Here is a 13,351-nt window from a genome sequence, read left to right as displayed (position 1 = left end):
TTTCGTAATAGGCATAATGTCTTTTTACAAAAATCCTCATGCCTGGGGGCTAGTGTACTACTAGTCCGAAAGATCAAGCGGAAAGGTTAGGCCAAAAGATCAAGCCGAAAGGTTAAAGTGTAAAAAATATAAATAAATAAAATTATAATTGGTTACTGTAGCAAAGCCCATAATAACATGACACAAATTAACATGTGTGTGTTTAAAAAATATTAGGTAAAAAAAGAAAAGCGCAAATAAGTTTTGGGCCCAATAAGAGAACACTATAAATAGGTCATCAATCTAAGAGGTATGCAGAGTGAATTTATCTGATAATTATATAAAACTAATTCTGACTTTGACATTGGAGCGCCTTACAAGTATACACACCCAACCATGATAGGAGAACGAAAAGAGAAACCGAGAGATCCAATTGATCCAACCCAACCAAGTGAGCTTGTTAGACAAATAAGTCCAACATGAAGGAGTGAATCGAAGGTCCAACCCGAGAGTAGAGACTGAGAAGCTCAGAAAATTCGAGAAATAAACATATTTTGCTGAAAGAAGAATAGTTTCTAGGCAACACTTTTTAATGTTTAAATTTTTATTTGTTTGTTTAAGTATTCTATAGTTTAATCATGTAGTTAATAGATAAAAGAATCACATTTTCTTTGAAAAAAATAAAATAACAAAGCAATTAAATTAAAGTAAAAAAAATAATTTAACACTCAATTTTAATTAATACTCAACTTAAAATATTTTAATTTAGAATACCATTAAAAATTATTTATATAAGCATCAATGAGTCCATATCTATCATTTTCAGAGCCATATTAAAAGGAAGAATTTATTGTTGGAATGAAAGTGTAATAGCCAAAGAAAAGTGATAAAAGGAATAAGAATCTGCAGCCAAACAATCAGAGGAAGAAGGCATGGCCGGAAAACCCGAAACTCAGATCCGACCCATATCAAACATCGTCATCGTCGTTGGTAACTTACGCGCCGCCACTGTATGTTATGTTTTGTTGTGTTTTTGTTTGATGGTTTTAATTTTAATGAATAACAGCTATGGAGATGGAAGCACTTCCCATCGTCAACAGATTCCGGCTCACTCGCCAGCCTCACTCTTCGTTCGTATATCTCTCTTTCTCTCTCTCCGTTTACACTTCTAAAAACTAATATTAATTATATAATAATTACTTGTTAAAATATTATTAGTTTACTTTACTCATAATATATATATATATATATATATATATATATATAAAAGATTGTTAATAGATTGTATAAGGAAAATACATTCTCAATGTTTTTTCAACAAATCAGGGAGTTTTAGTAATTTGCTTTTATTAAATAAATTGTCAATTTAATCTCTAAAATTTAAAAAACAAATAAACTGCTTTTTAAATAAAATGAAAAAATAGAATTGTATACTACTAATTAATTATTTTTTAAAATTATAATAAACTATTGAATTGATCATGAAATAAATAAAAATTGCTAGTATTAAAATTACAAACTATCAATTAGTTTAATCTCTAAAATTTTAATGCGGATCGAATGGATCCTTGAAGTTTAAAAGGAACGTATTACACTTTTGTTTCTTAACTTTTAAAATTTTGTGAATTTTTGCTCGAGTTATATTGTTTTAGAAAAACTTAATTATATACTATTTTTTTCTTAAAAGTATTCACCCATTTTGCCCTTAAAATTCAATTAACCCTTTAAAAAATGATAAAAATGCTGAAGATGAGAGGTGAATCATTGACCTCTTTCTTCTCCATCCCCATAAAAAAACACTTTATATTTTCTTACTTGTTTACTCCATATATTAAAATATTGCATTTATTAACTACACTTTTACAATTTTAATTTACGTTTATATTTATATAAAAAGATAATCATATAAGTGATACATTCATCTATTATTTATACATATTTCACTATTTTATTTATAAGTTAATTATTTAAAAACGAAGTACTTCAATATGTTTTTGGTCTGAGTAAAATTAGCTAGTTTTGATTTTGATTTTTATAAAAAAAAAATTCTTCATTCATATAAAATTTAAAATAACTAATTTTAATATTTATAAAATATAGTCTCTATACAAATAAATTAAAATAACAAGCTTGTTTAAAAAAAATCAATTTTTTATATAATTTAGTTTCGTCAATACCAAAAATGGTTCAATTTAATTTTCTTTGAAGAGTCTTACTCCCACATATTTATTCTATATTCAAAGCTATCAAGATTGAAATCTTAAACCACAATTTTTTTTAACTCATATGTTAGACATTGAAATCTTAAACCACAATTTTTTTTTAACTCATATGTTAGACATTGAAATCTTAAACCACAATTTTTTTTTAACTCATATGTTAGACATTGAAATCTTAAACCACAATTCTTTTTCATTCTTGTTAGACAGTATGTATGTGGCATCACATAGAAATAGTATAAAACTAAAAAAGATTGTTGAATTTTTTCTGTGAGTAAACTACTAGGATGATTCGATACCAACAACCGTGAACATTTATTTCATACACTAAATCCTAAATCACAGTTGATACCAATCATATTAATCCTGTTTAAAAAATAATTTGGGTGTTGATTATAGTTTTAAGGATTATTTTATTAGTTTTCTTAATTTTAAAACTAATTTGATTAGTTATTAGAATTTCAAGAAAAAATCACTCTTTTGCGATCACTTTCTCTGATTAGTTTATCACACAAGTTTTATTGGTCAACCTTCACCGTAAGAGAAATTGAGCACTGATGCTATGGTGCTTACAAATATCTTAGAATTTCCATGGAGTTTTTTTAATGAGTTATCTATTTATTCTTTACTGAGGAGGTCGAAGTAGAGTGGAGCTTTGCTTTTCACGTACTTACAGTTGATTGAAGTGTATGGTGCAGGTTTCCAGAAAGGGTTCCTTGGGTCCGTTATGGTGGGACATACAAAGATCTTAGTATAAACTTGATTTGGCCTGGAAAAGATCCAGCTTCGGGTAACATGTTTTCTCTTTTCCACCACTTCTAACCATCCAATTATCACCACTGAGTTTCATATTTGATTCTGTTGGAAATTCTACATTAAATTACCCTCACGCCCAACCCGAGAGTGACAGCCTGTGAGTGGACCTAATAAGTCCAACAAACACTTGTTAGGATTGACTTGAAATGACTGTGATACCATATTATTAAGTGAATTTAAGTCTAACTCAATCCCATAAAACCGGCTCATGAGGTGAGGTTTGCACCCACTTATATAAAATGAAATGTCCTAATCTCTAGTCATAGTTATGTTTAAATATAAATTATATGGTTTTATAAGAATTTATTTTAACAGTTGTTGAATTTGCCTTATCGTCAGCTATTGGACACTGTTTTGTTTTGTCAGCTACGAGTCCTGATCCATTCCTTTCAGGTGCTGATAGTATTGGCACAATACCATCTGCTCTTGTAACATATGCTGCTATTCAAGCATTACAACCCGACTTGATCATCAATGCAGGAACTACTGGTGGCTTCAAGGTTGGCACTGCGTTCTCCCCAAGCAACAATCGTCTTAGATTTGCCAGAGTTTTGAACTCCCAAATGTTTGTGTTATATTTTCGCATCTCTTCCTAGGTTATGTTGTTTTGATCCTCTATCTGTGAAATTATTGGCCTATTCATTTTGCAATAGTTTATGGTAAGATGTGGCACAACACAGTTGGCAGAGTTGATATAAGGGTTTTGAATCTGACCCTGTAACCTATGTTAAATAATGCTTGTTGATGAATGAACATACAACATAAGTGTTTTATGTTCAAAACCAATTAGTCTAATGCATTGTTTGTAATCAATAATGGTCATTGATTTTTGTCTTATAATTTTATATATAGATTGTTTTGTAATCAAGAAATGGATTACTAAACTGTATGACTGTGGATGGACAATATGACTGTGGTATGTTGATGGCAAACTCGTGCTCTACCAGCATGTGGAGTGGTTGTACTTTCCACCCCATTGGTGTGCATGTATCAAATATTCACTCTCTGCAAATCAAAATCTTATGATGATTATACAAGTAGTTAAAAATGTTATGATGCAGCGATATGCATTTGTCTACACATGAACATATGTTTTCAAATAGTGCTTATTGTTGAATGCTTTCAGGCCAAAGGAGCTAGTATTGGGGATATTTTTATTATATCAGGTTGTGCTTTTCATGACAGAAGAATACCTATACCTGTAAGTGTCATCATTTCTCTTGATAGCTCTGGATTCTTGTCCTTTATACTCTTCTCTATTTGGAAGTGTAGTTGGTTGTGCCATGTTTTTATTTAAGGAAACAATTAATGGAATATAATCTATTGGCGTTGTTGGTGTTTTCGTAAGATGTGTGTACTATGTATGTGTTCGAGGAGAAGGGGGGAAGGTTTAAGAAAATACACCCTTTCTCTAGTTTTGGCTTTTGTTCTTTCTATGTCTGATACTTGTCTCTCTTTTCACATGTATCTCTTCTTTCCTTCCAATAATATTATTTTAAATAGGAAAAACATTGATATATGTTAAGTGTATAACTGAATGACGTTTATGTAACTGCATGGGTAGTACTTTATATACCCCTACGCTTCATGTAATACATAGCTAGTGAAATATATAATGAAATATCAGTTCTTTCTCTCTCTCCCGCTCACTTAGCCTAACATGGTATCAAGAGCTCCCTGTTTTTTCTGTCATGTCTTCCGCTACGTCCACAGTTTCTGCTTCTTCTTCCTCTTCTTTTTCTTCCCCTCACTTCTTTACCACCCCAATTTCGTTGAAGCTGTCTGAAGAAAACTTTCTGCTGTGGAAGCAGCAGGTCCTTGCAACCACTGATGGGTTACTCCTCTCTCACTTTCTTGATGGCTCTTGTGTCCCTTCCTCTGTTCTTCCACCTGTTACTGAGGGCTCCACCCCGTGTGCCAATCCTGCCTTTACTCGATACAAGCAGCAAGATAGTTTGCTCGTGGCATGGATGTTAGCCTCCATGACCACACCGTTTCTCACCAAGATGGTGGGCCTGAACTCCTCCGCTGAGATTTGGGAGGTTCTTCACACCTATTTCGCTGCCAACACACGTGCACAGATCAAGAAGTTCCGATTGCGTCTCAAGAACCCCAAGAATGCGCGCTCTGTTTCCACGTATCTCTTGGATATCAAGAAGACCGTTGATCTTCTTGCTGCCATAGGAGCCCCTGTTTCTGTTGACGACCATGTGGAAACAATTCTTGATGGACTTTCTGCTGATTTTGATCCTTTTGTTGCATCCATCATGTCCCGCAAAGAGGCGTACACTATTGATGAAATCGAAGCTCTCTTGTTAGCTCAAGAAGAGCGTCTCGCTAAACATCTTCAGGTTGATCATCTCTCTGTTCCGCCCACAGCCGATGTTGCTACGTGGACTTCTACGCGTTCCACCCATGGCAACTCTCACCGCAAGCCCGGTGGCTCTCGTGGTGGTCGTGGCGTCATGCATGCTCCTTCGACTTCAGGACGTCTTTCCCACTACAGACCCTCACATACTGACTCTTGGGTCTCGTCTCGCCCTGTTTGTCAAATCTGCAAGAAGCATGGCCACTCTGCGGATGTGTGTTGGCAGCGGTATCATCCTTCTTCGTCTAATAATATGACGGCACATTATTCCTCTTACTCTTCTCCGGATTGTGTTCCTAGTGACGCATCCATACTTGGTGCGCCTTCCTCCATGGATGACCCTCTCTGGTATCCGGATAGTGGCGCTACTCACCACATCACCAACTCTCCTTCTGTTTATTCCAATAAACAACATTTTGCAGGTTTTGAAACGGTTAAAATGGGTAATGGAAAAGGTTTGTGCATCTCCCATATTGGCTCTGCTTCTTTATCCGCTGGTACTCACAGTACGTCCCTTCATTTAAACGATCTTTTGCTCGTGCCTGATATCACAAAAAATCTTCTTAGTGTCTCAAAATTCTCTCGTGATAACAATGTTTTCTTCATATTTTACCCTCACTCGTGTTATGTTGTGCATCAGGATACGAAGCAAGTCCTTCTTCAAGGAACTCTTAAAGATGGGCTGTACACCTTTCCTGGCTTAAAGGCTTCATCACCTTACTCTGCTAACTCTCTTTCTTTTACTGGAACCAGTGCCACTATCAATCTCTGGCATCAGCGTTTTGGTCATTGCCATTTAACACCCTTAAAGAAAATTCTTTCGTCTTGTAATATCTCTGTAAAACATGATCTTCATTTCTGTGCTGCCTGTGCGCGTGCTAAGTGTCATCAGTTCCCTTATCCCACTACGTTAACTGTCTACACTGCTCCTTTACAACTTGTGTATACTGATATTTGGGGTCCTGCTTCTGTCCCTGCTTCTAATGGAGCTCGATATTATGTGTCTTTTCTAGATGCTTTTACCAAATTTACATGGATTTATGTTCTGCATACCAAGTCTCAAGTTTCACATGCTTTCAAAAAATTTAAAGCCTTGGTTGAAAACCAAACTGGCCATAAAATCCGTAATCTGCAAACTGATAATGCACGTGAATTTCTTGCCTTAACTCCTTTTCTCCAACAACAGGGTATCCATCACCGTTTAACATGCCCTTACACGCACCAGCAAAATGGTTCTGTGGAAAGAAAGCACCGCCACATTGTGGACATGGGTTTAGCGTTGCTTGCTCATGCTCATCTTCCCCTAAAATTTTGGGCTGAGGCTTTTATTTCTGCCGTTCATATTATTAATGTTCTCCCCTCTTCCCCTATACAAGGTGACACGCCTCATCAAAAACTTTTTCACACCACTCCTAATTACGCTCATTTTAAGGTTTTTGGTTGCGCTTGTTATCCTAATCTTCGCCCCTATAACACACGTAAATTTGCCTTTCGTTCTCAGTGCTGTTTGTTCCTTGGTTACAGTCTTCACCGTGCTGGTTATATTTGTCTAACTGCAGATGGAAAAACTATTATCTCTCGCAATGTTATTTTCAATGAAACTCACTTTCCCTATAATGCACACTCGCTTCCCTTTGCTGTCTCATCAGGTGATGCCTTGCCTCCTGTGTCTCCCTCTCCTCCTCTCACCGTTGTGCCGGCTCATCCTCCTCCTCCTGCTATCCCCTCTGCCTCACCTCCTGCTGCACCTCCTGATGTTCTTCCTATGGTTCCCCCTGCTGATCCTCCCACTGATACTTCTGCGTCCTCTGCCCTGCTTCCTGTCTCCACTACACCCAACGTTCATCCGATGGTTACTCGAGCAAAGGTTGGCATTCACAAACCAAAGGTGTATCTCTCTTCTCTTCCCACCATTCCTCACATTCCCTCTTCTGTCAAAACTGCCCTTGCTTCCTCGCTTTGGTCAACTGCTATGCACGAAGAATACACTGCTTTGCTCTCTAACAATACTTGGACCCTCACTACTCTCCCTCCCAATGCATCGCTGGTTGGGTGCAAGTGGGTTTTTAAAACTAAGCTCCATGCAGACGGCTCGTTTCATCGATGTAAAGCCCGTCTCGTGGCAAAAGGTTTTCATCAAACGCACGGGCTTGACTATGCCGAGACCTTCAGCCCTGTGGTTCGTCACACTACCATACGTCTTGTGCTCGCCCATGCTGTCACTTCAGGTTGGCCTGTCCGTCAAGTTGATGTCAACAATGCTTTTCTCAACGGTGATCTTAGTGAATGTGTTTACATGCAACAACCCCCTGGCTTCGTTTCTGCAAATCCGCATCTTGTCTGTCGGCTTCACAAAGCCATCTACGGGCTGAAACAAGCCCCTCGTTCCTGGTTTCTCAAGCTAAGTAATACATTACTTACTCTTGGTTTCACACCTACAAAGAGTGATACTTCCTTGTTTGTTCGTTTTACTTCTTCACACACTCTTCTGGTTCTCGTTTATGTAGACGATATCCTGATCACTGGGTCCTCTCTACCTGCCATCACTTCCCTCATTTCCAGCCTTCATTCCTGCTTTGCCTTAAAAGATCTTGGCAATCTACATCATTTTCTAGGTATCCAAGTTACACGTACCTCCACAGGTGACATGCATTTGTCTCAGTCACAGTACATCCGCGAGCTCCTTCATAAAACCACCATGGTCTCCTCCAATCCACAGCCCACACCCATGATCTCCAATGTTCGTCTTCAACAAAACTCATCTATGGCCTTTCCTGATCCCACTCTCTATCGGTCAGTCGTCGGCACTCTTCAATATCTCCTTGTCACTCGTCCTGAACTCTCTTACTCCGTCAACAAGGTTGCGCAGTTCATGCATGCTCCCCAGAATCATCACTGGCAAGCTGTTAAACGCATTCTACGGTATCTTGCTGGCACTGTCCATCATGGTCTCCTTCTTCACCGTACCTCTACCTCGAATGTCCTAGCCTTTGCCGATGCAGACTGGGCTGCCGACCTGGATGACCGCAAGTCCACCACAGGTTTCTGTGTTTACCTTGGTTCCAATCTGATCGCATGGTCCACACACAAGCAAAAATGTGTCTCCCGGAGTAGCACTGAAGCTGAATATCGAGCCATCGCTGCGGTCATGGCTGAACTCCTCTGGCTCCAGTCGCTTCTTCACGAACTTCACATACCCACGTCCATCCCTCGAATCTACTCTGACAATTTGGGTGTTGTCCTTCTAAGTGCTAACCCTGTCATGCACTCTAAGTCAAAACACTTTGGGTTAGACCTGCACTTTGTTAGGGACAATGTCCAGACTAAGCAGGTTCAGCTGTTTCACATCCCAGCTCGCTACCAAGTCGCTGATTTGCTCACCAAGCCAGTGTCTGGCGTCAGTTTTTCTCGGGTTCGAAATAAGCTCAAGGTTGTCCCTGCTTCAACCATAAGCTTACGGGGGGATGTTAAGTGTATAACTGAATGACGTTTATGTAACTGCATGGGTAGTACTTTATATACCCCTACGCTTCATGTAATACATAGCTAGTGAAATATATAATGAAATATCAGTTCTTTCTCTCTCTCCCGCTCACTTAGCCTAACAATATATAATGTCTTTTGCAGGGTTTTGATTTGTATGGAGTTGGTTTACGTAAAGCCTTTGATACACCAAACCTTATAAAGGAGCTCAATCTAAAGGTGAGTAATATTTGATAAAATGTATACGCTTCTGCTGAAAACAAAATTCTTCATAACAGTTAATCTTATTCAAAATTCATTTTGCCACCCCAAATCCCTCTATATCACAAAATATTGCCATTTGAATTATGTGCCATCTGTTAACTAGATTACCTGGATTGAAGAGAGTTGCAAATGCATCTTGTGAAGTTTGTGCTTTCAAGCACAAAAATCATCTTCCTATTTAATCCACAAAAGAATGTGTTAGAAGAAGTATATTAATGAGTGAGTTGCTAACACTCGTCTTGTGCATAAAACTTGAACTTTAAACATTTGTGCATATTTTCAGGTGGGTAGATTGTCTACTGGTAACTCTTTAGACATGACACTGCAGGATGAATCATTAATCATGGCAAATGATGCCACAGTTATAGATATGGAGGTATACTGATTGGCACATTCCACACATCAATTGGGAATGGCATGAATCCACATATTCACAAATAACATGTGTTATCAAAGAAATCCCCATTGAAGTATCAGAGGACTGAAAAACTGACTAGTAATTGTTCTGATCTTTTCAATTGTGTAACTCCCAGTTTCAACATTTTCTTCCAGGGAGCAGCTATTGCTTATGTTGCTGACCTTCTGAAAGTTCCTGCAATCTTTGTAAAAGCTGTGACTAATATCGTTGATGGTGACAAACCGATTGTAGAAGAATTTCTGGAGAATTTGGCAGCTGTAGCTGATGCACTTGATCCGGCTGTTGAACAAGTTGTTAATTTTATTAATGGAAATTCCCTGTCTGAACTTTGACAACCTAATTTCACCTTCCAAGTTGTTGTATATGCAATTATGGTGGGCTCCGACTAGAACACTATCATTATTGATTTGGAATTTGTTTGTGAGATTTAAGCAAAATTAAACTCATAAAGTATAAACTGAAGATTTTGCAGCCCTTCCTCCCTTCTCTCTTTTGTTCCATTCTGGCATTCACTGTAAACGTGTGCACAACCTAAGTTTGTGGCAAAATAAGAAACTAGCACTGAACTTAAAGAAAGAAAAATTTATAGTTTACATTAAAATAAAAATAGGTAAAAGTTGAATTCTATAAAAAGTTAACCACATAATTTTGTTTCAAAATGTGATTTGATTTTAATTTTAATAAGTCTGAGTCATTTGTAATTTAAAAAAGCATAAAAATTATGTAATAGTAATTTATAATAAAAAAAAGTTATATATTTTTTTGTTAAGAATGAGACTATACATAAATAATTTCTTATAAAATTTAGAAAAACTTATATTTTTAAAGATCCAAAATACATTTTATCATTTATAAAATTTTGTGTTGATAATAATAATTTTTTGGCAGTATATAGAGAATAATAATTGCTTCACGACAAACTTAAAGTTATATTTTAATGGACCTTTGATAAGTCCAACAAAAGCTATACTTCCAATTATTTATTTTATTTATAAATTATTTTTTATTTATTTTTGTTCAAATACTCATTTAAAAGCTAAGGATAAGTTCATGTAGTTAGAAAAGTATATTCAATCGAAATCTATCCCCGTCTGTGCCAACAAAAATCGAAATCTATTCAAAATTCAAAAACATATTTACTAGTTAGGTTTAAATTGCAGAATGTGATTATATTAATCCAAAAATCAGGGAATAACGTATTTATTTCCGCGTAAAAAAGTGTTTATTTGCTTTTATTTGGTATTTATCAATCAAGCTTAGTGTTATTTGTAAAATAAATTACTTGTTCTAGAATTAATCCTACTAACATAAATTTGGCTTTAAGTTCTTGATAATTTACATAAAATCCTCCAGTTTAAATATCATAATAAAATATAATGCTTGTTATTAATTTATAAATATATTATACTAGTATTTTTTATGTTGTACAATATACATGATTAGTACTTATATACGTTTTTGCTAGGGAGATGGACCTAGAGAACTGTTGGTTGATTTCATCTCTTCCTCTCTTGTCTGGCAGTTGACTTGTTCTTGAAGCTCGCTCCTCCTCCTCTCGTACTGCTTCTTCAGGTCTCGGGTCAATGTCGAATGGGGTACCCCTGCAGAAGGCACTCTGACGCTCAAGTAAGCAAAAAGGGGTGTTTGGCACTCGGAAGTGTACAGTCATTAATGACGTACCTACACCTTGGAATATGTGTTATCTGTATTACTTGTAGTGAGCATTTCTTACTGGGCCAGGTTAAGGAGTGAGTTTGTGTTTAAGATTATATTACCTAGTTGCTAACCACAAATTAGGTTTGTTGAGTCTGTTTAGGTGTGGTAAGGTTTATACCATCGGTCGACCCACTAGGACTGAACCCTGGGTCGGTCGGTCTGCTGGTAGGTCGAGACTCTGATTAGTCGCTCGGTCCATACCAGTACACTTTCCCCCCAGGCTCGAGGGTATTTAATCTGAAGAGTCTTATGTGTCGTTCGGTGGATTGGAGGCTTGTGATGTCAGTTGGGGTTTATCGGGATCTGATGTGACGATTAGGCTTTTCTAGGTTCGACGTGATGTTTTGGCAGTGCCTCATATGACCCTCATTATTGAGGGTTTTTTTTGGCGCCAATCTTTGAGATCTTCAGGATCGTTGGATCTGAGGAGATCTAACGGTTGAGGCGATTGTGGTGTTTCGTATTTCGATACCCTTAAGGGTATAAATAGGGGGTCTCCATGGTGTTGAGGCACTGTTTCTTTGTGCTTATTTGCTCCGATAGCCGAGTGATTTTCTGTCTCGCCGAACGATCCTTGTTTCTTCGCTCGTCCTTCCAGTTTTTTTAAAGAGGTTAGTTATGTCTTCTTTGTCTCGTCCCACGTCTTCTTCTTCAGGTCCCGCTTCTCCTCTTCCATCTCCCCCTTCTTCGTCTCAGTCTTCTTCTTCTTCGTCATCATCTGGCTCTTCCACGACTGAGACTCTGTCGGTTGGGGCAATTCAAACGTTGCCCCCTGTGGGAGTGGTGAGGGAGGATGACCCGACCGGTGCTTTTGATAAGTCCGGTGCTTCCGAGCAGTAATCTCCCCAGGGGTTTGACTGGGTGGGTTTGAAGGTGACCCGGATCACCTGTTCATTTGTGAAGAGGGATGTGGTTGCTCACTTTTTGGACCAGGTCGGTGTTTTGAAGCGGGACGTGAGTTTAAACGTGATAAGTATCGAGCCCTGTGAGCCGACCGATGTGGTGTGCTCAGCTCGGTCATCTACCGAGCGTCCTTTCTTTTGTATGTATGCTTGTTTGTTTTCAGACTTGGATGTCTCCTTTCCATTTGATAATTTCACAGTGGTTGTGGGCACTCAACGTGGCCCCTACGCAACTTCATCCCAACACCTGGAAGTCTATCCAGGCCTTTTGCCTTATCTATGATGTATTTCGTCTTTCTCCTACTCCTTCGACTTTTCTTAGTTATTATACTTCTCATCCGACCAAGCTGGCCTTGTGGCATTCGTTAGTTGGTCGTTTGGGCAACGTGCTCTTTGGCTCCTTTACCACTTCTTATAAGAATTTTAAAGAAAAATTTCTTAAGGTTTTCGTTCGTCCTGAGGGTATGATAATTTGCTTATTCTCGGTCAATTTTGGTCTGTTTTCTTTGCTTGGGTGATTGTTTGGTGATTTTAACTTGTCTTAGCTGACTTTTGCAGAAACCATGAGCTGAGAGGTGTCGCAGACCAAGAGCCTTGTGAATGCTTTTCGTGCAAAGGCACTCGAGCGGGGAAAAGGCCGCCTGAGCATTGATACCACAACTGGGGGTATCCATGTGGCTGGTGATGGGGGTCCTTCGATCCCTCCTGCTAGAGGTAAGAAAAGGCAACGGGACGGGGGCCAACACTGTGACCACCTTTTGGTCTCCGGGGTCCCTACCGACACCTCCTCCTCTGCGTCCCTCTCCTATCCGGGTGGACTCGCCGCCAAGTAATGATTTCGATCGTCCAATTGACACCGCTATTGTCGGGGTCGCTGGCGGATTGCTGTTGAAGCGCCTAAGTCACTAAGAATGTTGTTGAGGGCTGATGTGCATTTTTCCAAAGGAGTGAAGGTGGGTATTGACTCTTCTTCACGTGCCATGGTGACGGCTATCGCGAAGGAAGACCTGTTGGACAGTGGCTTGGAGTTATTCTGTCGTGGCCTTGTCTTAACTCGCCTGGGTGCTGATGCCTAGGTTCAACGTAAGAAGGAGATTGCCCGGTTGAAGCATGAGTTGGCCGAGGACAATTACAACCTCAAGCAGGCCAATGAAGCCAACTCATCTTATGGGGATAGGTTGGTTCA

At 38.4% G+C, this 13,351-nt stretch overlaps 1 protein-coding gene across 4 annotated transcripts; it reads left to right on the top strand.

Annotated features, from left to right (window-relative positions):
- The first annotated feature begins 817 nt into the window (after positions 1–817).
- LOC137822484 (5'-methylthioadenosine nucleosidase) lies at positions 818–10,018 on the top strand. Of its 4 annotated transcripts, none has more exons than XM_068627376.1 (8): positions 818–969; positions 1,046–1,109; positions 2,897–2,988; positions 3,408–3,514; positions 4,141–4,215; positions 9,010–9,084; positions 9,413–9,505; positions 9,682–10,018. In XM_068627376.1, the coding sequence occupies exons 1-8, from the start codon at positions 912–914 to the stop codon at positions 9,877–9,879; spliced, it is 762 nt and encodes a 253-aa protein (XP_068483477.1). In that variant the 5' UTR covers positions 818–911; the 3' UTR covers positions 9,880–10,018. The 4 variants fall into 4 exon arrangements, with proteins under 4 accessions (XP_068483477.1, XP_068483475.1, XP_068483482.1 ...); XM_068627374.1 differs by having other exon boundaries at positions 3,354–3,514; XM_068627381.1 differs by lacking the exon at positions 9,413–9,505.
- Positions 10,019–13,351: the final 3,333 nt, after the last annotated feature.

Source organism: Phaseolus vulgaris, chromosome 9 (assembly GCF_051622355.1).
Source record: "Phaseolus vulgaris cultivar YP4 chromosome 9, ASM5162235v1, whole genome shotgun sequence".
NCBI lineage: Eukaryota > Viridiplantae > Streptophyta > Magnoliopsida > Fabales > Fabaceae > Phaseolus > Phaseolus vulgaris.
This window is presented reverse-complemented; position numbering and strand designations above follow the sequence as displayed.